General features: G+C 53.4%; 1 protein-coding gene across 2 annotated transcripts in view; it reads right to left on the bottom strand.

Annotated features, from left to right (window-relative positions):
- AGBL4 (ATP/GTP binding protein like 4) overlaps window positions 1-17,894 on the bottom strand; it is a 1,033,620-nt gene that overhangs the window by 88,784 nt on the left and 926,942 nt on the right. For both annotated transcript variants that reach the window (XM_036257022.1, XM_036257023.1), the window contains exon 7: window positions 14,269-14,383. In XM_036257022.1, the coding sequence (XP_036112915.1) occupies window positions 14,269-14,383 (115 nt within the window). The remainder of the gene's footprint in view (window positions 1-14,268; window positions 14,384-17,894) is intronic.

The following is a 17,894-nucleotide window of genomic DNA, read 5'->3' as shown; positions in this document are numbered from 1 at the left end:
ATGTAGTGAGTGGGTGCTGCTGGCGAAGCTGTGGAGGGAGATGGAGGGGAAGGGCCTTGAATGCCCGGCGAAGAGCACTTTTGTCTTCACGTTGCTGTGTTTAGAGCTACCAACTGCTGACGTTGCCTTCTAACTGATGCAGTGAGACCAGAGACAGCCCTTCATCCACGTTACAACAACACTGTCACCATCGAGGGAACACAATCGAGCATCTGCTGACATGAACGTTGCCTTGAGAATTAAGTACTTTACTAGTACAAAATGCTTTACCTAAGTTGACCTTATGAGGCCAGCTCTATTATTAGTCCCATTTTGCAGATGTGGAAACTGAAGCTCAGAGAAGTCATGAACAGCTTGCTTGCAAGAGGAGGGGACGTCCAGACTGGCGCACAGGCAGTCTGACAGCCCCGCCCTCCGGACACACAGTCGAACAGGAGACAGAGGATGCCCTCACGGGCTTCCGTCCATTGATAATTCAGGACAACGTTGTGAGGAGTAAATGACACAACACGTGTAACCAATTTAATTTAGCATAGGTTCTGACACATAATAGCAGCTCAAAATGCAACACTGCTGTTTTTCTGTCCCTCATTGTTCTATGCTGCATCCTCTATGAGTGGCGGGGACCGTGTGCAGCTCACAGGGCTGGAGTGAGCGGCAGACAGCAGTGGTCAGGACGACACTGTCTCCTCCTCCAGCCTGGGAGCCGAGTTCATGTCCACGATCTGTGCTCTCCCAGTGCAGCAGGCATTTGTCCACTTTGGGGGACGCTCAGCATCCAACCCTGTGATTAGATGGAACTGGGACACGGTGGAGGAGTGTGTCCCTCCATCGTTCCAAGATGACAAGTCTTCTCCCACCCCAGCGGGACACAGGCAGATGCTCCCTTTGTGGCCTGGCAGCCAGGGCAGCCGCAGGGAACCCAGACTCAGGCAGCAGCGACTCCCACCCAGGACCGAGACGTGGACTGGGCGATGCCAGGGTGGGGGTGGGGGGTACGGCGGCGCTACCATGGGACCGAGGAAGAGGATTCTTGCAAACAGCCAGTTGTCTACCCTCGAGGGCTACTCTGTTACTGTTTGTTTTCCAAGTCTGGCTTTCCAGCGTCAGCTTTATTCTTAAACTCCTTCCTATAAATTCTCTCTGCTTCGGTGCTGGAGTCAGCTCTTGCCTTTGTAATGGAAAGCATCCCTAGCCGTATGGCTTTAGGGCCAGTTTGTTAACAGCTCCATCAGGCCCCTGTACTGCCCTCTTCCCAATGGCTCACCACCAAGCAAGCGGGGCCTTTGGTCTGGGCGCGAGCCCACTGAGCTTTCCCAGCCCCTACAGAGCATCTAAAACCGTGCAAAGGAACATCGTCATAGATAACAGGACTTAATCTTTGACAACGGTATCCTTAGAGATGGTTAGCTTACCTACTTCTCCTCTGCCTCCACGTGGGAGTGCCTTCCGCGATGCCTTGGCTACGTCACAGCCTGTCTCCTGACACTTCTGTGCCCAGAGCTCCCCCCCCGCCCCCCCGTCAGCGCATCTCACTCTCAGACGGCTGTTAGGACAGTCTTCCTTCCCGCTCGCTGACGCTGGCCCTCAGTGGCTTCCTCCGTCAGTCTCAGCCTGTACAGTGAGTGGGCTCACACAGCACAGTGAGGCTATGGCACGAAGACCAGGTGCTATAGGTTTACCAGCTTAGTGACCTTTTAAAAATTTCTCTTCTAAAAACTTCTCTGGGCTTCTGTTTTATCATATGTACAATGAGTATAACAACCTTGACCTTCTGGATTGCGTACATGAACTAATGTCTGTCAATGGCCCAGCAGAATCCTCAGAGGTGTGAATACTGAATAAATGGTGGCCAGTGAGGGCGCGGGGGGCTGTGGTGTGAAACTGTCATCCCCTAAATGCCATCTCCTCCAGGAAGGCTCTCGGACTTGGTCTCTGTAAATGTGGGACAGGCGCTGTTCCCTCTCCCAGAGCGCCCCTTGCTCGGCCTCAGAGAAGATGTGGTCATGGTCAAGTCTCCTCCCCACTGGACCATGACTTCCTCAAGGGCAATGTCGCATTTGTGCTTTATTCCTGTGCTGGACAAAGAACCTGAACTATGGTAGACGTCGAAGACGCAGTTGTTGAATGAATATTTAGTTCTTTCCCAAGCATGTTCCTGTATCGTATGCTATAGTTCTCACAATCATCAGCCACACAGGTGGGCTCCGTTAACGAGTGGGAACGTCGAGAACCATTCTGTCCAGGTCCCCTGACCACTACCCTGCGGGGCCCAGACTGGAATCCAGTGGTCCTGGCCCTGGGCCCTGTGGTCTCTCCATATGGCCGGGTTATTTCCAGGAAGCTTCTTTGATTCAAAAGAGTGAGATTCCAGACTGAAGGAAGAGGTTCCAGGCGAGAGAGCCCGAAGGACCCACTCCTTGATCTAGCTGTCTGATGCAGAGACAGTGTGGCTCGTGATTCAAAGGCAGCTTGAATCCTCAAAGGATCCTACGACGCTATAAAGCTTGAGCACCTGTGAAACGCGTGAACAGTATCGGTGCTGGCGACCTGACCTGGTTTTTACAAAATGCTTCTCATGGCAACAGTCTATCAGTAGGTAGGTATTTATGGAACAAAACATCTTCGTAACGATGTAGGAGCCTGGCGTAGGGGTCAGGGGGACAGGCCCCACCTCTAAAGTCTATATCATCTTGGGGGAGTCTCCTCCCTTCCCTGGGCTCCATGCTCTTCTTTGCAACAAGGGAGTCCTACGCCCCCCACAGGCCTCTCTTCCCGCCCTCTCGGATGACTCTGAGGCACCGCCGACTGGCTTCACTCCCAGGGCGGAAACGCAGAGCAAGCAAACCCCTCCAATACAGTGAAAATGCAAAGGAAACAAAATAGTCTAGGTAAAAAAGCTCGTACCGTTTTTTAAAAGAAACATAAACTAGCAGGGTGTTAACCAGTATCTTCACATGAATTACATCCATTTTCCAACAGCTGAGCTTTGCACGGACGCCATCCTTGCCGCAGGAGGTCCTAAGAGGAGGGGGTGGGTTGTGCCCAAAGTCGAGGCGGAGGGTGTTCCAGGCGGAGGACGTGCTGTGTGTGGAGCCAGGGAAGCCAGAGTGGTCAGAAGTCACACATACGCCACACAGGCCGCCAGTGTGCTGTGCTGTGTCCCCGGCCAGACCGTGAGCACCAGAGAGTAAGGCTAGCGCAGGGCTTTGAGGACCCAAACCGGCTCCCTGCAGACAGGGCCAGGGCCAGGATGACCTCCGCACGCCAGGCCCTCACTCCCACGATCGCCGGTGAGGCCACTGAGCGGGAAACCCGGTCTCCGCTCTGGGTCCTCGGCTCCTTGCTGCTCTTCTGCTATTTCTGTTTAAAGACGAAACATCTGCACGAGCTCAGATCAGGACTCGGGTTCTGACACGACTGGAGCCCCGATGGCAGCCACGAGTCAGAATATTTGACATGAGGACCATTTTAGAAAATTCAAATTTACGGAAATCGAATTCATACATGACTGCATAATATATGATTTCTTTCTCTTGCGTCAGAGACACTCTTGAGTATCTTTTCTTTCCCCTTTCAAACCGTGAGCCCAGCGAGGACAAGGAGTATGTCTGTCACCCTGCCCGTCTCCACTCGAACTTACCCACTGCAGGGTGAGGCGCAGAGAAGGCTCAGCCATGTGTGGGGTGGATGAGTGAATGAATAGATGCACAAATGCATCCACAAATATCCTAAAGGTCTGCAAACAAGGTTTAGATGATGACTTGAAGAAATATTTGAAAAATATTTAAGTACCTGTTACAAGTTAGACACATTTGCAATAACCAACTGAGATGTGTATTATTTATCGTGTTGTATAAAAAAAAGTGAATAAAATACAAGAGAGGTTGAACCTTGAGAAGGTCACTTGACAACTGCTAGGATATAGAGCTGGGATTTGAATCCAGGTCTTACGGATGCCAGGGTAGCCTAGTGACCCTTGGAGGTCCCCCCAGTGATCCGCGGGGCTGCTGATCTACGAAAGAGATAATCAGCTAATCCTTTGCTCTTCCTGCACCGGACTCTTCTCTGCCCACTGGCAGAGATACAATGGCTCCGGAGAACATCATTCAAATGGCAAATAAATAGCTCCATCTCGTGACAGGCCCCGTGCCTCATCCCCGTTGCAATAATGGCAGCTAGAATGAGAGCAATGATTTTAATTCCCCTCTTTATAATTTCCTTTTCATCTCCTGTGAAGGATGGAGAAAAACGCAGCTTGGTGGCTCCAGATCGATCTTGTTCTGAGCACCATGGGGCTGCCGCTCCCGCACGGAGACATTGACAAGCAGAGATGTATGGGGCTCGCCCGCAATTGTCCCTCAAACGCAGCGGTCTTTCAGCGTTACCAATGAGCCGGATTGTATTAAGTACATTTGCACCAAAAGCAAAATAAATATAGCTTTATTTAATACCACTAAAAGGTTGGGATTCAATTGCCCTTGGCCCGAGGCACCTTCCAACTCTATTGATTGGCCAGTGTCAGAATGCCAGGCAATCTGTCATCAACAGTGCCTGCAAAATGCTTAGCAGGTGGGGTGGCTGTGCTGTGGTGGAGATGGGGGACAGCGGGCAGTGTCCTTTGTCCCAAACACAAGGGACAATTATAACCGTCCACGCCTCCGCGCCAGCACCAGGATATTTAAAGCATTTCCCTCACGCCCTTCTTAGAGGATCACAACAAGGAGATACCTAGGAGCAGGGCCGAGGGGTCAGGGAGGCGATGAATGAGAACATAGGTTTCAAGTCAGAAAGACTTGGGTTTGTGTCCCAGACCTACTACTGAGTAGTTTTGTGACCTTGGGCAAATTCACCTGTTTGTCCTCAGCCTGAAAGCCCCCGGGCAGAGACCGGCGCTGTCTCGTTTCCCACGGGACGCAGCGTGGGCACAAACGGAGGCTCAGGAAGGTCAGGCAGCGTGGCCGCGGCCAGCAGGACAAGCGGCCGAGGAGGACGTGACTTCAGTCTGCCTGGCCCCGAAGCCTGTCGTCACTCTCCTCTCAGCCGTCCCGAGTCAGGTCGAACCCTGACAGAGGGATTTGTGTGGGGTGAGGGGTGAATGCGACACCCTTATTTTATAAATGGGGAAACTATGTCTCAAGTGGGGGACTAGCACGAAGGGAAACCTTTGTGCTAATTGACAAAAGGGGCCCCCTCCGGGCTGACAACTTTGAAGGTGCCCTTTCTGGGTGGGTGAGGTACAAAACACTGCCACTTACTCTGGCCGGGCGAGGGGGCGGGAACAGTTTCAGCCCCCACTGGCCCCCTGACCAGGAGCCTTTGCGCAGGGCACAGACTGTCCGCGTAGGGTGGCCTTGGGCCTGCCCAGGGTTCAGAGCAGAGCCACACACAGCGCTCGGGTCTCGTACCCCCAAGGGTCAGCTGGGTCTTTACTCTGTAAGTGGCCTCTCTAGAAGGTGGTAGGATTGGGGGAAAGGGTGCTGGGAACACACCTGAAAAGGGATGGTCTCCCACCTTACACTGCCTGGGGTCCCTTTGTCCCTGGACTTATTCCTAGTGGACAAGGAGCAGCTTTGTCGGGGTATCTTATCCCTTCTAGAAAGCCTGAGCTCTGGGGAGTCATGCTCCCTCCATCCCGTCTCCTGCCTGACGGCCACAAACACCGGCCTGGGAGATTTCCACGTTGCTTATTACACCGTGAGGGCCCGTCACAACCAGAAGGCACACGGGATTTCATAACACCGGACTCCCGCGTCTCAAAGGTGGAGAGACTGGGGCCAAGGACACACTGCCAGGCGAGAGTAAAGTTGGAAGTCCATCCCAGACAGCCGACTATTTTTCTCTGTATGAGACGCTGACAGGAGTAGAAAAAACCATCTTGACAGGCCTGCAGCGGGCACTGGCCCCTGGGGCTGGGAATTGGCCATTTCAATTTCTGAAGTGAAAAGGGGCAGAGGAAACACAAAAAGAGAGAAGTCCTTCAGGTCTTCACAAGATCTGGGAGCTGGCAAGACTCCCGCCACCTGGTCTGGGCCCGAGGGGCGGCTCCGAGCGCACGTGTGGACTCGGGAGCCGCTCTGCCTGCGTGGGACCCCGGCCCGCCGGGTTAGCTGTGTGGCTGGCTCCACCTCCCTGCGCCTCAGCACCGGTCTGCGAACAGCAGATTTTGCCCACCTCAGAGGGCTGTTGTGAGGATTAGATGAGATCAGCCATGTAAAAGGCTGGAGCGCTGCCAAGTTTGAGATGCGTGATACACACGTCACCTGGTCTTACAGTTTGATCTTGGGATGACCCCCGGGGTCCTCCGCAATCTGGTCCCCACTTACTCCTCTAGCTCCTTGCACCATGTTTCCGAGCTGTACACCACGAAGTCTCCTATGGAGCCTACGAGCTACTTAAAGAGACACTCCCCTTTCTGCAGGCTGATGCAATTCCTCTGAGTCTCACGGCTTCTCAGGCCTGGGCTGCAAGGCAGCTCCACCTGCCCTGTAGGCTGCTGCCTTTGTGCCGTGCGTGAACCTACACTGTGGGCTGCAGCCCTGACCACGTGCACCAGCCACGCCAGGCCACGTGACACTCCCCAAGGCTCCCTGCTCACTCAGGGCGCAGGCAGCAAGGCTCAGAGGCTGAGCTCCTGGGCTCCAAGTTAGCTCTCCGGTGTTGATGCCTGGACCTCCCACCACCATGGGACCTTGAGCAAGTGACTCCACCTCTCTTTGTGCTTCAGTTTCCTTGTCTGTAATATGAGGATGATGCAAGAACCTACCTCATAGGCTCATGGGCTGTTGGGACAAACTCCCCCATGCTTTCCACCCCAGTAGGGACTTTCAGTCCCCTGGAGCAGAGAGAGTGACTTTTCACCTCCTTCCACTGGCTGACTCTTCCCCAGGCAGGGGGTGGCACGCATCCGATTGGTCAGCACGAGAAAAGGGGTGAGCCCTTGGGCCTGGCTCCTCCCGAAGGATGGTTTAGATCAGCCGGGAGGGTGCGTTCGGCCCCCTCTCTGCTGCGTGGTGTGGCCGCTCTCTTCCTGCTCTGCTGTGGCTGGTGGGGAGACTGAATTTGAGGGTGAGATAAAAGGAGGCCAATTTTAGTGACAGATACAAGCCATGCCTTCCAAATCCCACTTTTATCAATAATAAGGCTAATACTTTGACCTCTGTCTTTCTGATCCTTGTAGCTCCTTCAAAATTGGCAGAAGTGGGGTGAGCGTGGGAGCATGCCCAGTTATGACCCCTACATTTCCAGTGGAACTCATCCATATAAACACTTAGGACGGGATCTGGGAGCTGGTGTAAGTTCAATCAATGCTGGGGTTATTATCGTCACTGTTGTCATTTGACATTACAATCCCTTTGGTTTAGAACGTGTCGCCACCCCAGGCCCCTGGCGAACTCCCACGCGCTCCGAGGGCACCTCCTCCTGCACTCAGCCCACATCAGGTCCCCGTGCATGGGAGGGAGGGCGAGAGGAAGAAGAGGGAAGGACGAGTTCGGTGGAAATCTTCTTCGGCAGAGGCAGTGCCTGCAGGGGCCGGATGTGGCTGGAGCAGGCTGCTGCCGGGCCCTGGAGAGGGGCCCGGAAGGCAAGGGGACCGAGGGAGGGTGGTGGTGCAGGGCCGGGCGGTGGACAGTGGGAGATGAAGCCGAGGCGGAACTCGCAGGACACTGCACGTGCCTGTCAGGAGGAAGTGTCCAGGATCCCCCGGTGGCCAGTGGTGAGCCACAGGAGGACTTACATGGAGAACCGACTCTCTTCAAGCAGTGGTTTGGGAATTAAGACCAGAAATGATGACATTCTTCGTTCTATCACCATCATTTGCTCCCCAGAATCCCCAGCCACTAATTCTGGGCTCCTGTGTCCTCAGAGGCCTGTCTACACCAGAGTCCATTATTAACATCAACTTGCTATCAACTCTAACTCGGAGAAGCTATTTGGCGGCTTGCGGGGACGGAGACGGGGAGCCGCCTCACAGACATCCAGCCATCTGGCCTTTCTGCGGAACCTGGCCGGGAAGCTCATTTGAATAATTGGTTTTGGCGGTGTGCACTTGTGGGTTAGACACCTGGTTACCCTGCCAGCCCCATGTCCTCTCGGCCTCCACAGAAACATCACTCAGGTTACATAACGCGGGAGAGAGGCTGGGAGGTAAGGCTCTGTCTGGCCCCTGCTGTCACTCACACTTCATCTGGACTGTGCGGCTCACTCGCCGTGTGACCTTGAGCCAGTGACTCAGCCTCCTTGTGGCTTGGTTTCTTCTTTGCTCAGAGAGGGGAAGTGGTTCCTGCCCCGCAGGGCCATCGGCTTCTGGAAGCAGGCTCTCAAAGGGGCGGGGAGCGCCTTGGCGGAAACCGGTGGAAAGATGTGGTTGCAGAGATCCCAGTGTTGGGCAGCGATGTGCACATGGGCTGTATCAGAAGTATGGTCCTCAGAGTCCGGCTTCTGACGGTCCCTTCCTACCCCTAACCACTAGCTAGTTCTATCACTTGCGGGTGTGACCTCACCTACCTATGCCTCAGCTTCCTCATCTGCAAAATGTGAATAATGATGGAGTTGTTCTAAGAATTTAGTGAAAGGATTCAGGCAAAATGCCTAGACTAGGAAGCTCACTAGACCTTAGCTATTCATCATCACCATCAACACTGCCGTGATCATCATCGCTGTCATTGTCTTAACTGTTCAGTCCTGGACACCGTGCCTCGGAGACAGACAACGACCAGATCTGGAGTATGTTCAGAGGACAGTAGGAAGGACAGGGAGAGGAGCAGGTTTCAGGTTCCCTGTGGAAAGTTGGAAGGTTCTGGGGATCCCCAGCCTGGAGAACAGGAGCGGTCAGGAATTGGAGTGGGTGGAGAGCGGGCAGGAGTGGGGTGTAGCCTTCAATCAGCTGAAGGGCTACCCTGGAAATGCTAGACTGAGCCTGAGTCCTTCAGGGGGAAGAAGCAGAAGTGGTGGGCCGGCAGGCTTAGCCTGAATACCAACCCTCCCTCATGGTCTGCATCAGTGCAACCGGGTACCTCGGGTCGGGGAACCAGCCAGACCTGGCTGGAGGTGGACAAGCAGAGCACTGTCACTCAGGGACAGTTCTGAGGGGATCCCTGTCCTGGGGAGGGCACTGGACTAGATGTATCTGCGCTCCCCTCCCACCCCAAGGCTGGTGACCATGTGACAGAGTCACCAGTGGGGGACACGGGGCTGGGCTGGGGAAGGAGGAGCCGTGAGGAGGGGCTGGCAGATTTTGTTGTGAGGAATCCTCGCATGGATCTTGGTTTTCCATTTCTAGCTTGATGAAGAATAACATGCACAATTTTTGTGCTGTCAGAGAACAAATAGGATACTGACATATTTTACATAGCTAATTTTGTGTTATATTCTGTTTGAGACAGTTTAAACTGGTTCTTTCTTCGGATGTGGAAGCGGCAAAGGTCGGACAGTTTTAATGCCTGTGTGTGTGCACCTGTTGGAAACACCTCCCTTGGTGTCCCCCTCTGCCCTCCTTAACGCTGGGTGCTGCGCAAAGCTCCCTCTGAGCCTGGTAGACCCCTGTACACCTTCATCCCTCCACACCCTCCTCACGCTCGGCGGAGGGGGACTCCTGTTTCCAGGGTGTGCAGCAGAGGTTCAGCCTGTAGGAGGCTGCGACTGGCCCGTCCGGTTCATCAACCTGCTCGGCCCGTTCCCGCTGAGGCAGCTGGGGCGTGTTCCTTGGCACCTCTGTGCCTCAGTCTCCTTCTCTAATTAAAATGGGGCTGTCGCCATGGCTGGTTTGGCTCAGCGGTTAGAGCATTGGCCTGTGGTCCAGAGAGACCCGGGTTCGGTTACCGCTAAGGGCGTGTATCTCGGTTGCAGTTTGTCCCCGGCCCAGGTTGGGGTGTGCGGGTGGCAGCCACTCGATGTGTCCTTTTCACATTAATGTTTCTCTCTCTCTCCCTCCCACTCTATCTGAACAAAAAATGGAAAAATGCCCTCAGGTGAGAAGAAAAAATAAATAAATAAAATAAAATAAAATAAAATAAAATAAAATAAAATAAAATAAAATAAAATGGGGCTGTCACACCACCTCCATCACAGGGCTGCAAGAGGGCTACATGTGATGTTATAGATAACGTACAGTTGATGGGCACTTGGCCATCACACTAGGCCCCCATGGCATTCCACACACCCCGCAGGCACACACAGGGCTTCTGTAGAGAGGCTGCCTCTGATGTCCATCTGCTGCCCTAAGGCCCCCACAGGGCCTGGCACTCCGCAGGCCCTCAGCACACCTCACTGTACTGGAGCCTTCTTCGCAGCGTGAGGAGTGCCAGGGACAAGACACGCACGAGGCGCGGGTCTGCGGTGTCCGTGCCCGCGCAGTGCCCGGCTAAGAACCCGCGCCCCTCTGTACCACCCGAGGAGCCCAGCTCCTCACCCACCTCCACACTCCCAAAAAGCACTGAGGTTTTCTGAAGATGAGAAATTTCACAGCATCTTGCTATCTTTTGGGTAACTGCGTATTTTATGATGACTAATAGGCAATTACTATGGTAATATTGCAATCCAGCATGTGTGAGGTTTGGGAAATGAGAAATTATGGGTAACTACTTTGGACTCATTTCTATGGTAACAAAAAGTAATTGTCATTAAATACCGGTTATACTGAGGCTGTACCTGGTAATTATAGATTTTTATGCCCAGAAACATAAATAAAACCAATAAATTTATTCAGAGGTCTATGACTGTTTACTTATATGTGGCTCTATGGAATACACAATGACAAGCACCTAATTAAGAAATGCAAACCCAACACAGAGTTTCATACTGTCATATGGAGATAGAGTCTATTTTTCAAGTGCAAGGCAACTTGTGCACTACACATGCTGGGGAGAGACCGGGTGGGGCCCAGGTGGAGGTGGGCTGCCTTCCCTGCGGAGGGAGGCGGAGGCAGTGCCGGTGGAGGCAGCAGAGACAGAGGCCGCGCAGACGCTGCAGTGCGTGTGGCAGCCAGCCCGGCTGACGGACGCCCAGAACTGCCAGTGACCCCGACAGACTCCCAGGCCCCAGCCCCCCGGCCTTCCAACTAGGAGTTGCCTTGCAGCTTGGCTTTGTAACACCTGAGGTTACAGTGTTCATCCCTCAAGGCCTCTAGGACCCAGTCCCCCAGAACTCTACAGAGATGCTCACATCGCATCAGCAGTCACACCATTATTTTTTGTATTATTGTGGTAAAATACACATCACATCCAATTTACCATTTTAATTATTAACAATTTACCATAAATAATTATTTAATTACCATATTTAATTATTATAAATGTACTTTAATTAAGTACATTTATATTGTTGTGCTAACATCACCATAACCTGTCTTCAAAACTCTTCTCATCTTGTGAAGCTGAAAGTATCCCGCTAAGCAATAACTCCCATTCAGCTTCCCCCAGCCCGTGGCAACCGCCATTCTGCTTTCTGTCTATGACCGACTACTTTAAGTAATAAGCTTCCTCCCTTCCTTCTCCTTTCCTCCCTCCCTTCCTCCTCCTTTCCCCCCTTCCTTCCTCCCTTCCTCCTCCCTTCCCCCCTTCCTTCTCCTTTCCCCCCTTCCTTCCTCCCTTCCTCCTCCCTTCCTCCCTTCCTTCCTTCCTCCCTTCCTCCTCCCTTCCTCCCTTCCACCCTTCCTCCTCCCTTCTTCCCTCCTCCCTTCCTTCCTTCTCCCTTCCACCCTTCCTCCCTCCCTTCCTCCCTCCCTCCTCCCTCCCTCCTCCCTCCCTTCCTCCTGCACTCAAGCTAACTTGAGAAGACCGTTATCTGAAAACAGAGATACCTTAACAAAGACCCTCCCCTTCACAGAGTGGTTGTGAGGATGAAATGAGGGAAATGTGGGAGACCTTGGCATGGCGCTAGGTGAGCGAACAGAATTCCCGGCGTGGCACCCCCCAGATGTGTGTTAGAACCCTAACACCACGGGGAGTGAGGAAAATGAGCCCGATAGGAAAAGGTTCCTTGACACCTTTGAAAAACACTAAATACTATATTCCCCTCTTAAGATTCCTGTTTATTAGCGTTTTTGAAACTAAAAAATCTTATTGAAAAAGAACATGTTTAACTTTTCTTAGCTCTGTGTTGCCCAAACTTACTCTGAATTCTTCCCGCACCCCCCGGAATGACGCAGGACCCCACCGAACTGTGGGAAATGGTGCGGTGACAGTGGGTGGCGCAGGGAGGGGCTGGCCCGGGGGACCTCTAAGGCACCCAGAGCTCTCAGCCTGAGTCTTTACGATGACTTCCCACGATGACTCCACATCGGCAGCAGTGAATTTTTGTGATTGATAGGCTCTTTTGTTGCTACTCAGAGCTGTTTTAGCAACAGGATTCATGCCTGTGGTTAGAGATTTTCTCCGTCCTCCTAATGAGAATCACACATTCTCACTAGGGTTGGAGCTCTTCCATTCTGAAATCCCACATCACAAAACCTGGGGCTCAAAGACACAGGAAAGCATCTACTTCCCCATCACCACCCCACTGGCCATCAGCAACCCAGAGAGGGGGGCATTTCGGCCAAGGTCACAGACCTTTCTCCAACTCATCATCCCTGGACAGCAGACGGTGACACAAATGTGTGTATGAAGTGGACAGCACTGCCCTCTCTCTGACCACTGCCGCTCTTGTAATTAAACAGAAATGTTAACATAAATCAAACGGTCATTCCACCACCACGGTCACTCACAGAACATCCTGTCCGGGGACAGTAGACAGACACTGCTCCCAGGCCTGCAGCCGTGAAGCCTGCCAGTGCTAATGAACCATTACTTGAGCCAATTAAGAAAGGAAGCAAAACTGTCTTTAATTAAGGCATCATGCATCCCATGGGCTCCCTCTAACTCATACCCAGGGGGACCAGGAGCCCCTGTGGGCCCAATTGCCACGCTCTTGGAAAGCAGTAAACCAGCTCCGTTAAAGATGAAGCTGGCTGGGTATCAGACAGTCTGGCTTCTGGTCTGAGCTCTGCCATCGACTTTGGGCAAGTCCCATGGCATCTCTGGGCCTCAGTTTCTTCATCAGTAAAGTCATTGCTTTCCTTCACTCATATTCATCAAACACTGTTTGAGGACCTGCTCTGCACTGATCCTTGAGGCCAGGCACTGGGGTATGCACAGAGACCACGAAGGCTCAGCTCCTGCTCTCTGGTGGCTGGAGGGTCAGTGGGGTCCAAGCAATGGGCTAAAACTGGCTCACTAACCCGCCGTGGGGGCTCAGAGAAGGCAGTGACCAATTCTGTTGGGGGGATACGGGGACGTTTTCCAGAAGAAGGGGCACAGCTGAGTTGTGCAGAGGGGTTAGTGAGATGAAGAAGGGATGAGGGGTTCTGGGCAGAGGGTAAGGTATCAGAGACCAACAGGACATGTCTACGGAATGAGGCTTTGCTTAGTGTGGCTGCAACAACAGTTCTAAGCGTGGAGCGTGAGAGGTGAGGCAGCAGGGTGGACAGACAGGCACCAGGCCATCCAGAGCCTCCATGCAAAGCTCAGGACTTTGTTTTCTTGAGAGTTGTCGTTGGACTAATCAGCAACAAAGCTGTATAATGTGGGCAGTGAAGTAAGACCATCAGTGGTTTACTTACTGGGTGTGTGACTGTGGGCAAGTCAGTTGCCTCAACAGTGAAATAAGGGTAACAGCACGATCTAAGAGGATCCAATGTTCTTTCAGCAGATGATCCCTGAGCAGTGGAATTTAGGCTGTGAATTATGGTGCTACCAAGAGAAAGAGAACCCAAGACATGAGTGCATGAGCGAGTGTGGGGCTAGCTGGTGCGCCCAAAACAAAGAAATTCTGTTCAGACGACCTGAGATGCCACTCCATCATTAATGATCTCAAAGAAGAAACACTGAAATGAAACAGTAATCATTATAACCCCCATATGACATTCTGCAAAGCACATTTATCCCCACCGTCTCTTCTGAGGCACACAAGTACCTGCCAGGTAAGTCATCATTATGCAAGAGAGACTGAGCATCAGAAGGCAAGGGAATTCCCCAAGGTTACATGAGGAGTAGGTGCCAAAACTGATATTAGGCTCCTGAATTTTCAGCAGACTTCCTGAAAACCCCAGCAAGTGATTGCAGGTGGCTGTGCATGAAACAGCCAAGGCTCAAGAGTCAAGGTGAAACTCTCTCTAATGAACTCATGGGGAGTCTGAATATCCTTCCTCAAAAACACATCCCCCTTTTCTTCCTGCTTCCATATCACCATCCCATGCCTTTTAGCTTCCTAGCACTCTCTCCTGTCGCTTACCTGTAATTGCCCAGGTAGACTCCATCAGGGTTGAGCATTGGTGCAATCTTGAAGACCAGGTGTTCCCTCAGGACACAGGCAATCGGGTGCTGGCTTACGAGGAAATCAATGATCCCTAGGGAAAGAGAAGCGTCTGGGTTAACCTCAAAGTGTTTTATAAGGAGGGAGCATGTTGTCCTCGGCTTGGAGAGCAGTGAGAGGTCAATAGGTGATGGGGTCCATGTTGTTAGCCACTGTGGATGTAGGGCTATGACTTAGGTGCTGCCCAGTGAATCTTATTAATGTATCTCTATTTCCAAGAGATAGTTCAAGGTGTCATATTGAAGCCCATGGGCAGGATGGAGACCATTTCCTGAGGCAAACACAGGAGGAGCTTCTGAGAAAAGACAGCACTTGAGCTGTGCCTTGGAGGGCCCACAGGGTTCTGACAGACAGAGAGGGGAGAGGCAGGATACTCTGAACAATGACTTAAGTTAACAAAATATTGACACTGAACTGATGACTATGATGTCAGGGAACTTAGAAATCTAAATCCTCATGCTGCTGATGGGCACACCAGGAAGCGGAGAGGAGAAGGGATTTTGCTAAAATCATGATGAGGAGAGAGGTTTCTTTCTCCAGTGCTCCCCAACTGCCCCTTTTCCCACTCTGAGAGGCCTTCCCAGATTCCCTCTTTGCTTCTCACTGGTACCCAAATCACCCTGCCTCCAGGTCACTAAGTTTAGAAAAGTTGAATTCTCCATGACTCTCCTTCCACAGTCAGGCAGTCTTCAAGTCTCTTCTTTGAATCTAGTGAAGATGCCCCATCCCATCTCTCTGCCTCTCTTCTACTCCATGTCACCCTCGCGTCTGGCCTGGATGACAGCAAACACCTCTGCGATGTGCCCTCAACAGTACAGTCAGAGGGATCTTCCTGAAGTGCACATCTGGCCCTGTCACTCCCCTCCTTGGTGGCCTCTGGTGATGGCCTGCATGTATGGACAGGAAGGGGAGGGCTCTGAGCCCCTGCCTGTTCCCTCCTCTTCTCCACCTTTCTTCTCTAAGACCTAAAAAAGTGGGCAGAATAGCACTCTGGCACCCCCTGAAATGACTGTGATGCTGGAACACACAGGAGAGTACACAACCCTCCCAAAGTGCAGAAGGGACTCCTTTCCTGCTGGGGAGCGAGGGAAAGGTCCCAGGGAGCAGCTCTGAGCTGGGCCCTGGAACATAAGTAGGCTTCGGCGGCCGTACAGGAAGAAGGCAGCAGGGTAACTAAGAACAATCTGTACACCCAGCGGCAGGCGCTTAGCTCTCAGAATTATAAACGGCTGCAGAGCACATTCCAGAGCTGCCTGACCAGCCAGGGACAGCTCAGGCTTTTTATTAGGCCAAGACGGAGTATCCATGGGCAGCCGAAAGCCAGTTGGACCTCGTTTACTTCTCGGCCGATGTGGCAGTAGACCAGATGCCCTAATTTATTTGTTGGTCTTCATAGTAAAGCTGCAGTTTGCCAGTAAACAGGCAGGGTAATGATGCCAGGCGCCCTTGTTAGGGGCTCATAATTGCTTAATCTGTCCACTAATTGACCCCGGCTCCCAGGGCGGCCCTTCATCAAGGAGCCAGCCTGCGCTCAGGGCCTGGCCACGCTGCCTCAGAGAATGGCTTCTGGAAATGGAGTAGCTCATTGTGATCCATCCTCCTTCACAGATGAACAGATTAATTGGGCTGCCAATTAGGCAGCTAATAAAAGGATGAGAGAAAACAAAGCCAGACCAGGGGCTGCAGCACCCAGAGCTCCCGCTCCCGGAGTTATGGTGGGGACGGAGAGGTTGCAGACTCATCTCCTGGCTTGAGGTCAGATACAGTTCAATAGGCACCATTCCCACTGATCGGGAAATGGGGAGGAGACCGTTCACTTGTTTTGGTGGGGAGGGTGGGTGGAGAGGAATATGAAGACGAATGTTGGAGAAAGTAAGAGTGGAGAGAAAATGCCATCCCTGGCCATGGGCCAAAGCATTGCCTGGGCCCAGGAAGCAGAAGGAGCTGGATTTGGGGCTTGTATTCAAATTCTAACTGCTTATCAGCTAGAGAAGTTACTGGCCTTCTCTGACTGGTTTCCTCACACTGAGCTCTGGATAATGATGCCTAGTCTGGAAGGCTGCTCGGTACCCACTGGAGAAGGACCTGGTGGGAACCTCACCGGGAGCCATCAGAACCCAGCTGGGGCTCCGGAGGGGCGAGGAGGATGGAGACAGCAGGATGAGTGCAGAGGGCCGGAGGAGAGGGGGAGGGGTCCCAGGCTGGGGAAGGCCCACAGGGAGGCTGGGCGGTGAGAAAGGAGGTGGCCCATTTGCTGACAGGAGCCCCTCAGTTCCAGGGGACACAGCTTCGGGTTTGAAGGCACAGACTGTGGAGCTGGACTGCGGGTCTGACTACCTTTGTGCCCTCCACCTCTCAGTTCCTGTGTCCTCCTCCGTTCAGGGAAAGAAGAACGATCCATTGTGAGGATCCCAGGGGCTCACAGAAGCGGTGTGTCTGGCACACAGGACAGGCACCCCGGAGTTCTAATCCTTGCTCTCACTTGGTGTGGCCGGAGGTGTGGGCGCGGAAGGGAGCTGACAGAAGAGGGAAACCAGGACCTGCTGGTCTGGCTGGAGAAATGGAGACCATTGCAGAGTGCAGGGCGGGGCTTGCACTCTGGAGGCTCTCCTGGCTCGGCTGGAATGCGGGTTGGAGTAAGTGAGGATGGCAGTGCGGGGGAGGGCAGAGAGGGGCGACATGGCAGAGAGCCAGCAGGGGTAAGGAGGCTGCAGTCAGGAGCCAGGGTCCGGCGCGGTGGAGACCTTCAGGCCTCTGCAGTGACCAGGGCCCAGACGGTCAAGAGGATGCAGCAGGTGTGGGGGAGCAATGTGGAGAGATGGAGACACCCAGGGCAAGATCTTGTGTCTACCGCCCCCCAGAGGATCCGAGCTCTTTGCTGAAGTCACAGGATTCGGGGGGAGGAGAGAGCAGTGATGGGTGACGTTTCTGGCCGCTGGCAGAATGGACCTCCAGTGGAAACTGAGCGCAGTGACAGGGAAGGAATGAGAGTTACTTTCCTGTCCCTCTGAGTTCTGGGCTGAGGCTCACACCTGCTCTGCAAGACCTCGTCCCTGCAGGCCGCGAGCCCCAGGGGGGCAGGGCCGGTCCACCTCTTTGCCTCCATTTCGTCAGTGCCTCGAGGGGGAGTCCTCAGTCGGTGTGAGCACAGGAGGAGGAAAGATGGCCCAGTGACGGCTCGAGATTGACCTGTAACCCTACTGGCCCGGGTTCACAGGCAGGGAAGCAAGGTCGGGGGCCGGCGTCACTCGCTGGGTGTTCCACAGGGACCTGGACGGGACTTGGACCCAGAGCTCCTGGCTGCAAATGTGCCCTCAAACGTGCTGGTTCCGGGAAGGCGAGCCGGAGAGCCAGGAGTCTCCGCGTGGTCCGCGGAGGGATCGGCAGGTCTGCCCGTCGGCCGCTCTCCAGGGGCTGGGCGCTCTGCTGCTGCTGCTGCTCCTGCTCCGGGTGCGGTGCTGCGGGGACAGACCAGGCTGGAAGCAAGACAGGGGGGTCTCCTCTACGCCCGAAGCGGGTGGGGAGGGGTCACCCAACAGCAGCCA

Source organism: Molossus molossus, unplaced genomic scaffold (assembly GCF_014108415.1).
Source record: "Molossus molossus isolate mMolMol1 unplaced genomic scaffold, mMolMol1.p scaffold_m16_p_12, whole genome shotgun sequence".
Classification (NCBI taxonomy): domain Eukaryota; kingdom Metazoa; phylum Chordata; class Mammalia; order Chiroptera; family Molossidae; genus Molossus; species Molossus molossus.
Note: the sequence above shows the minus strand (reverse complement) of the source record. Positions and strands in the feature narration are given on the sequence as shown.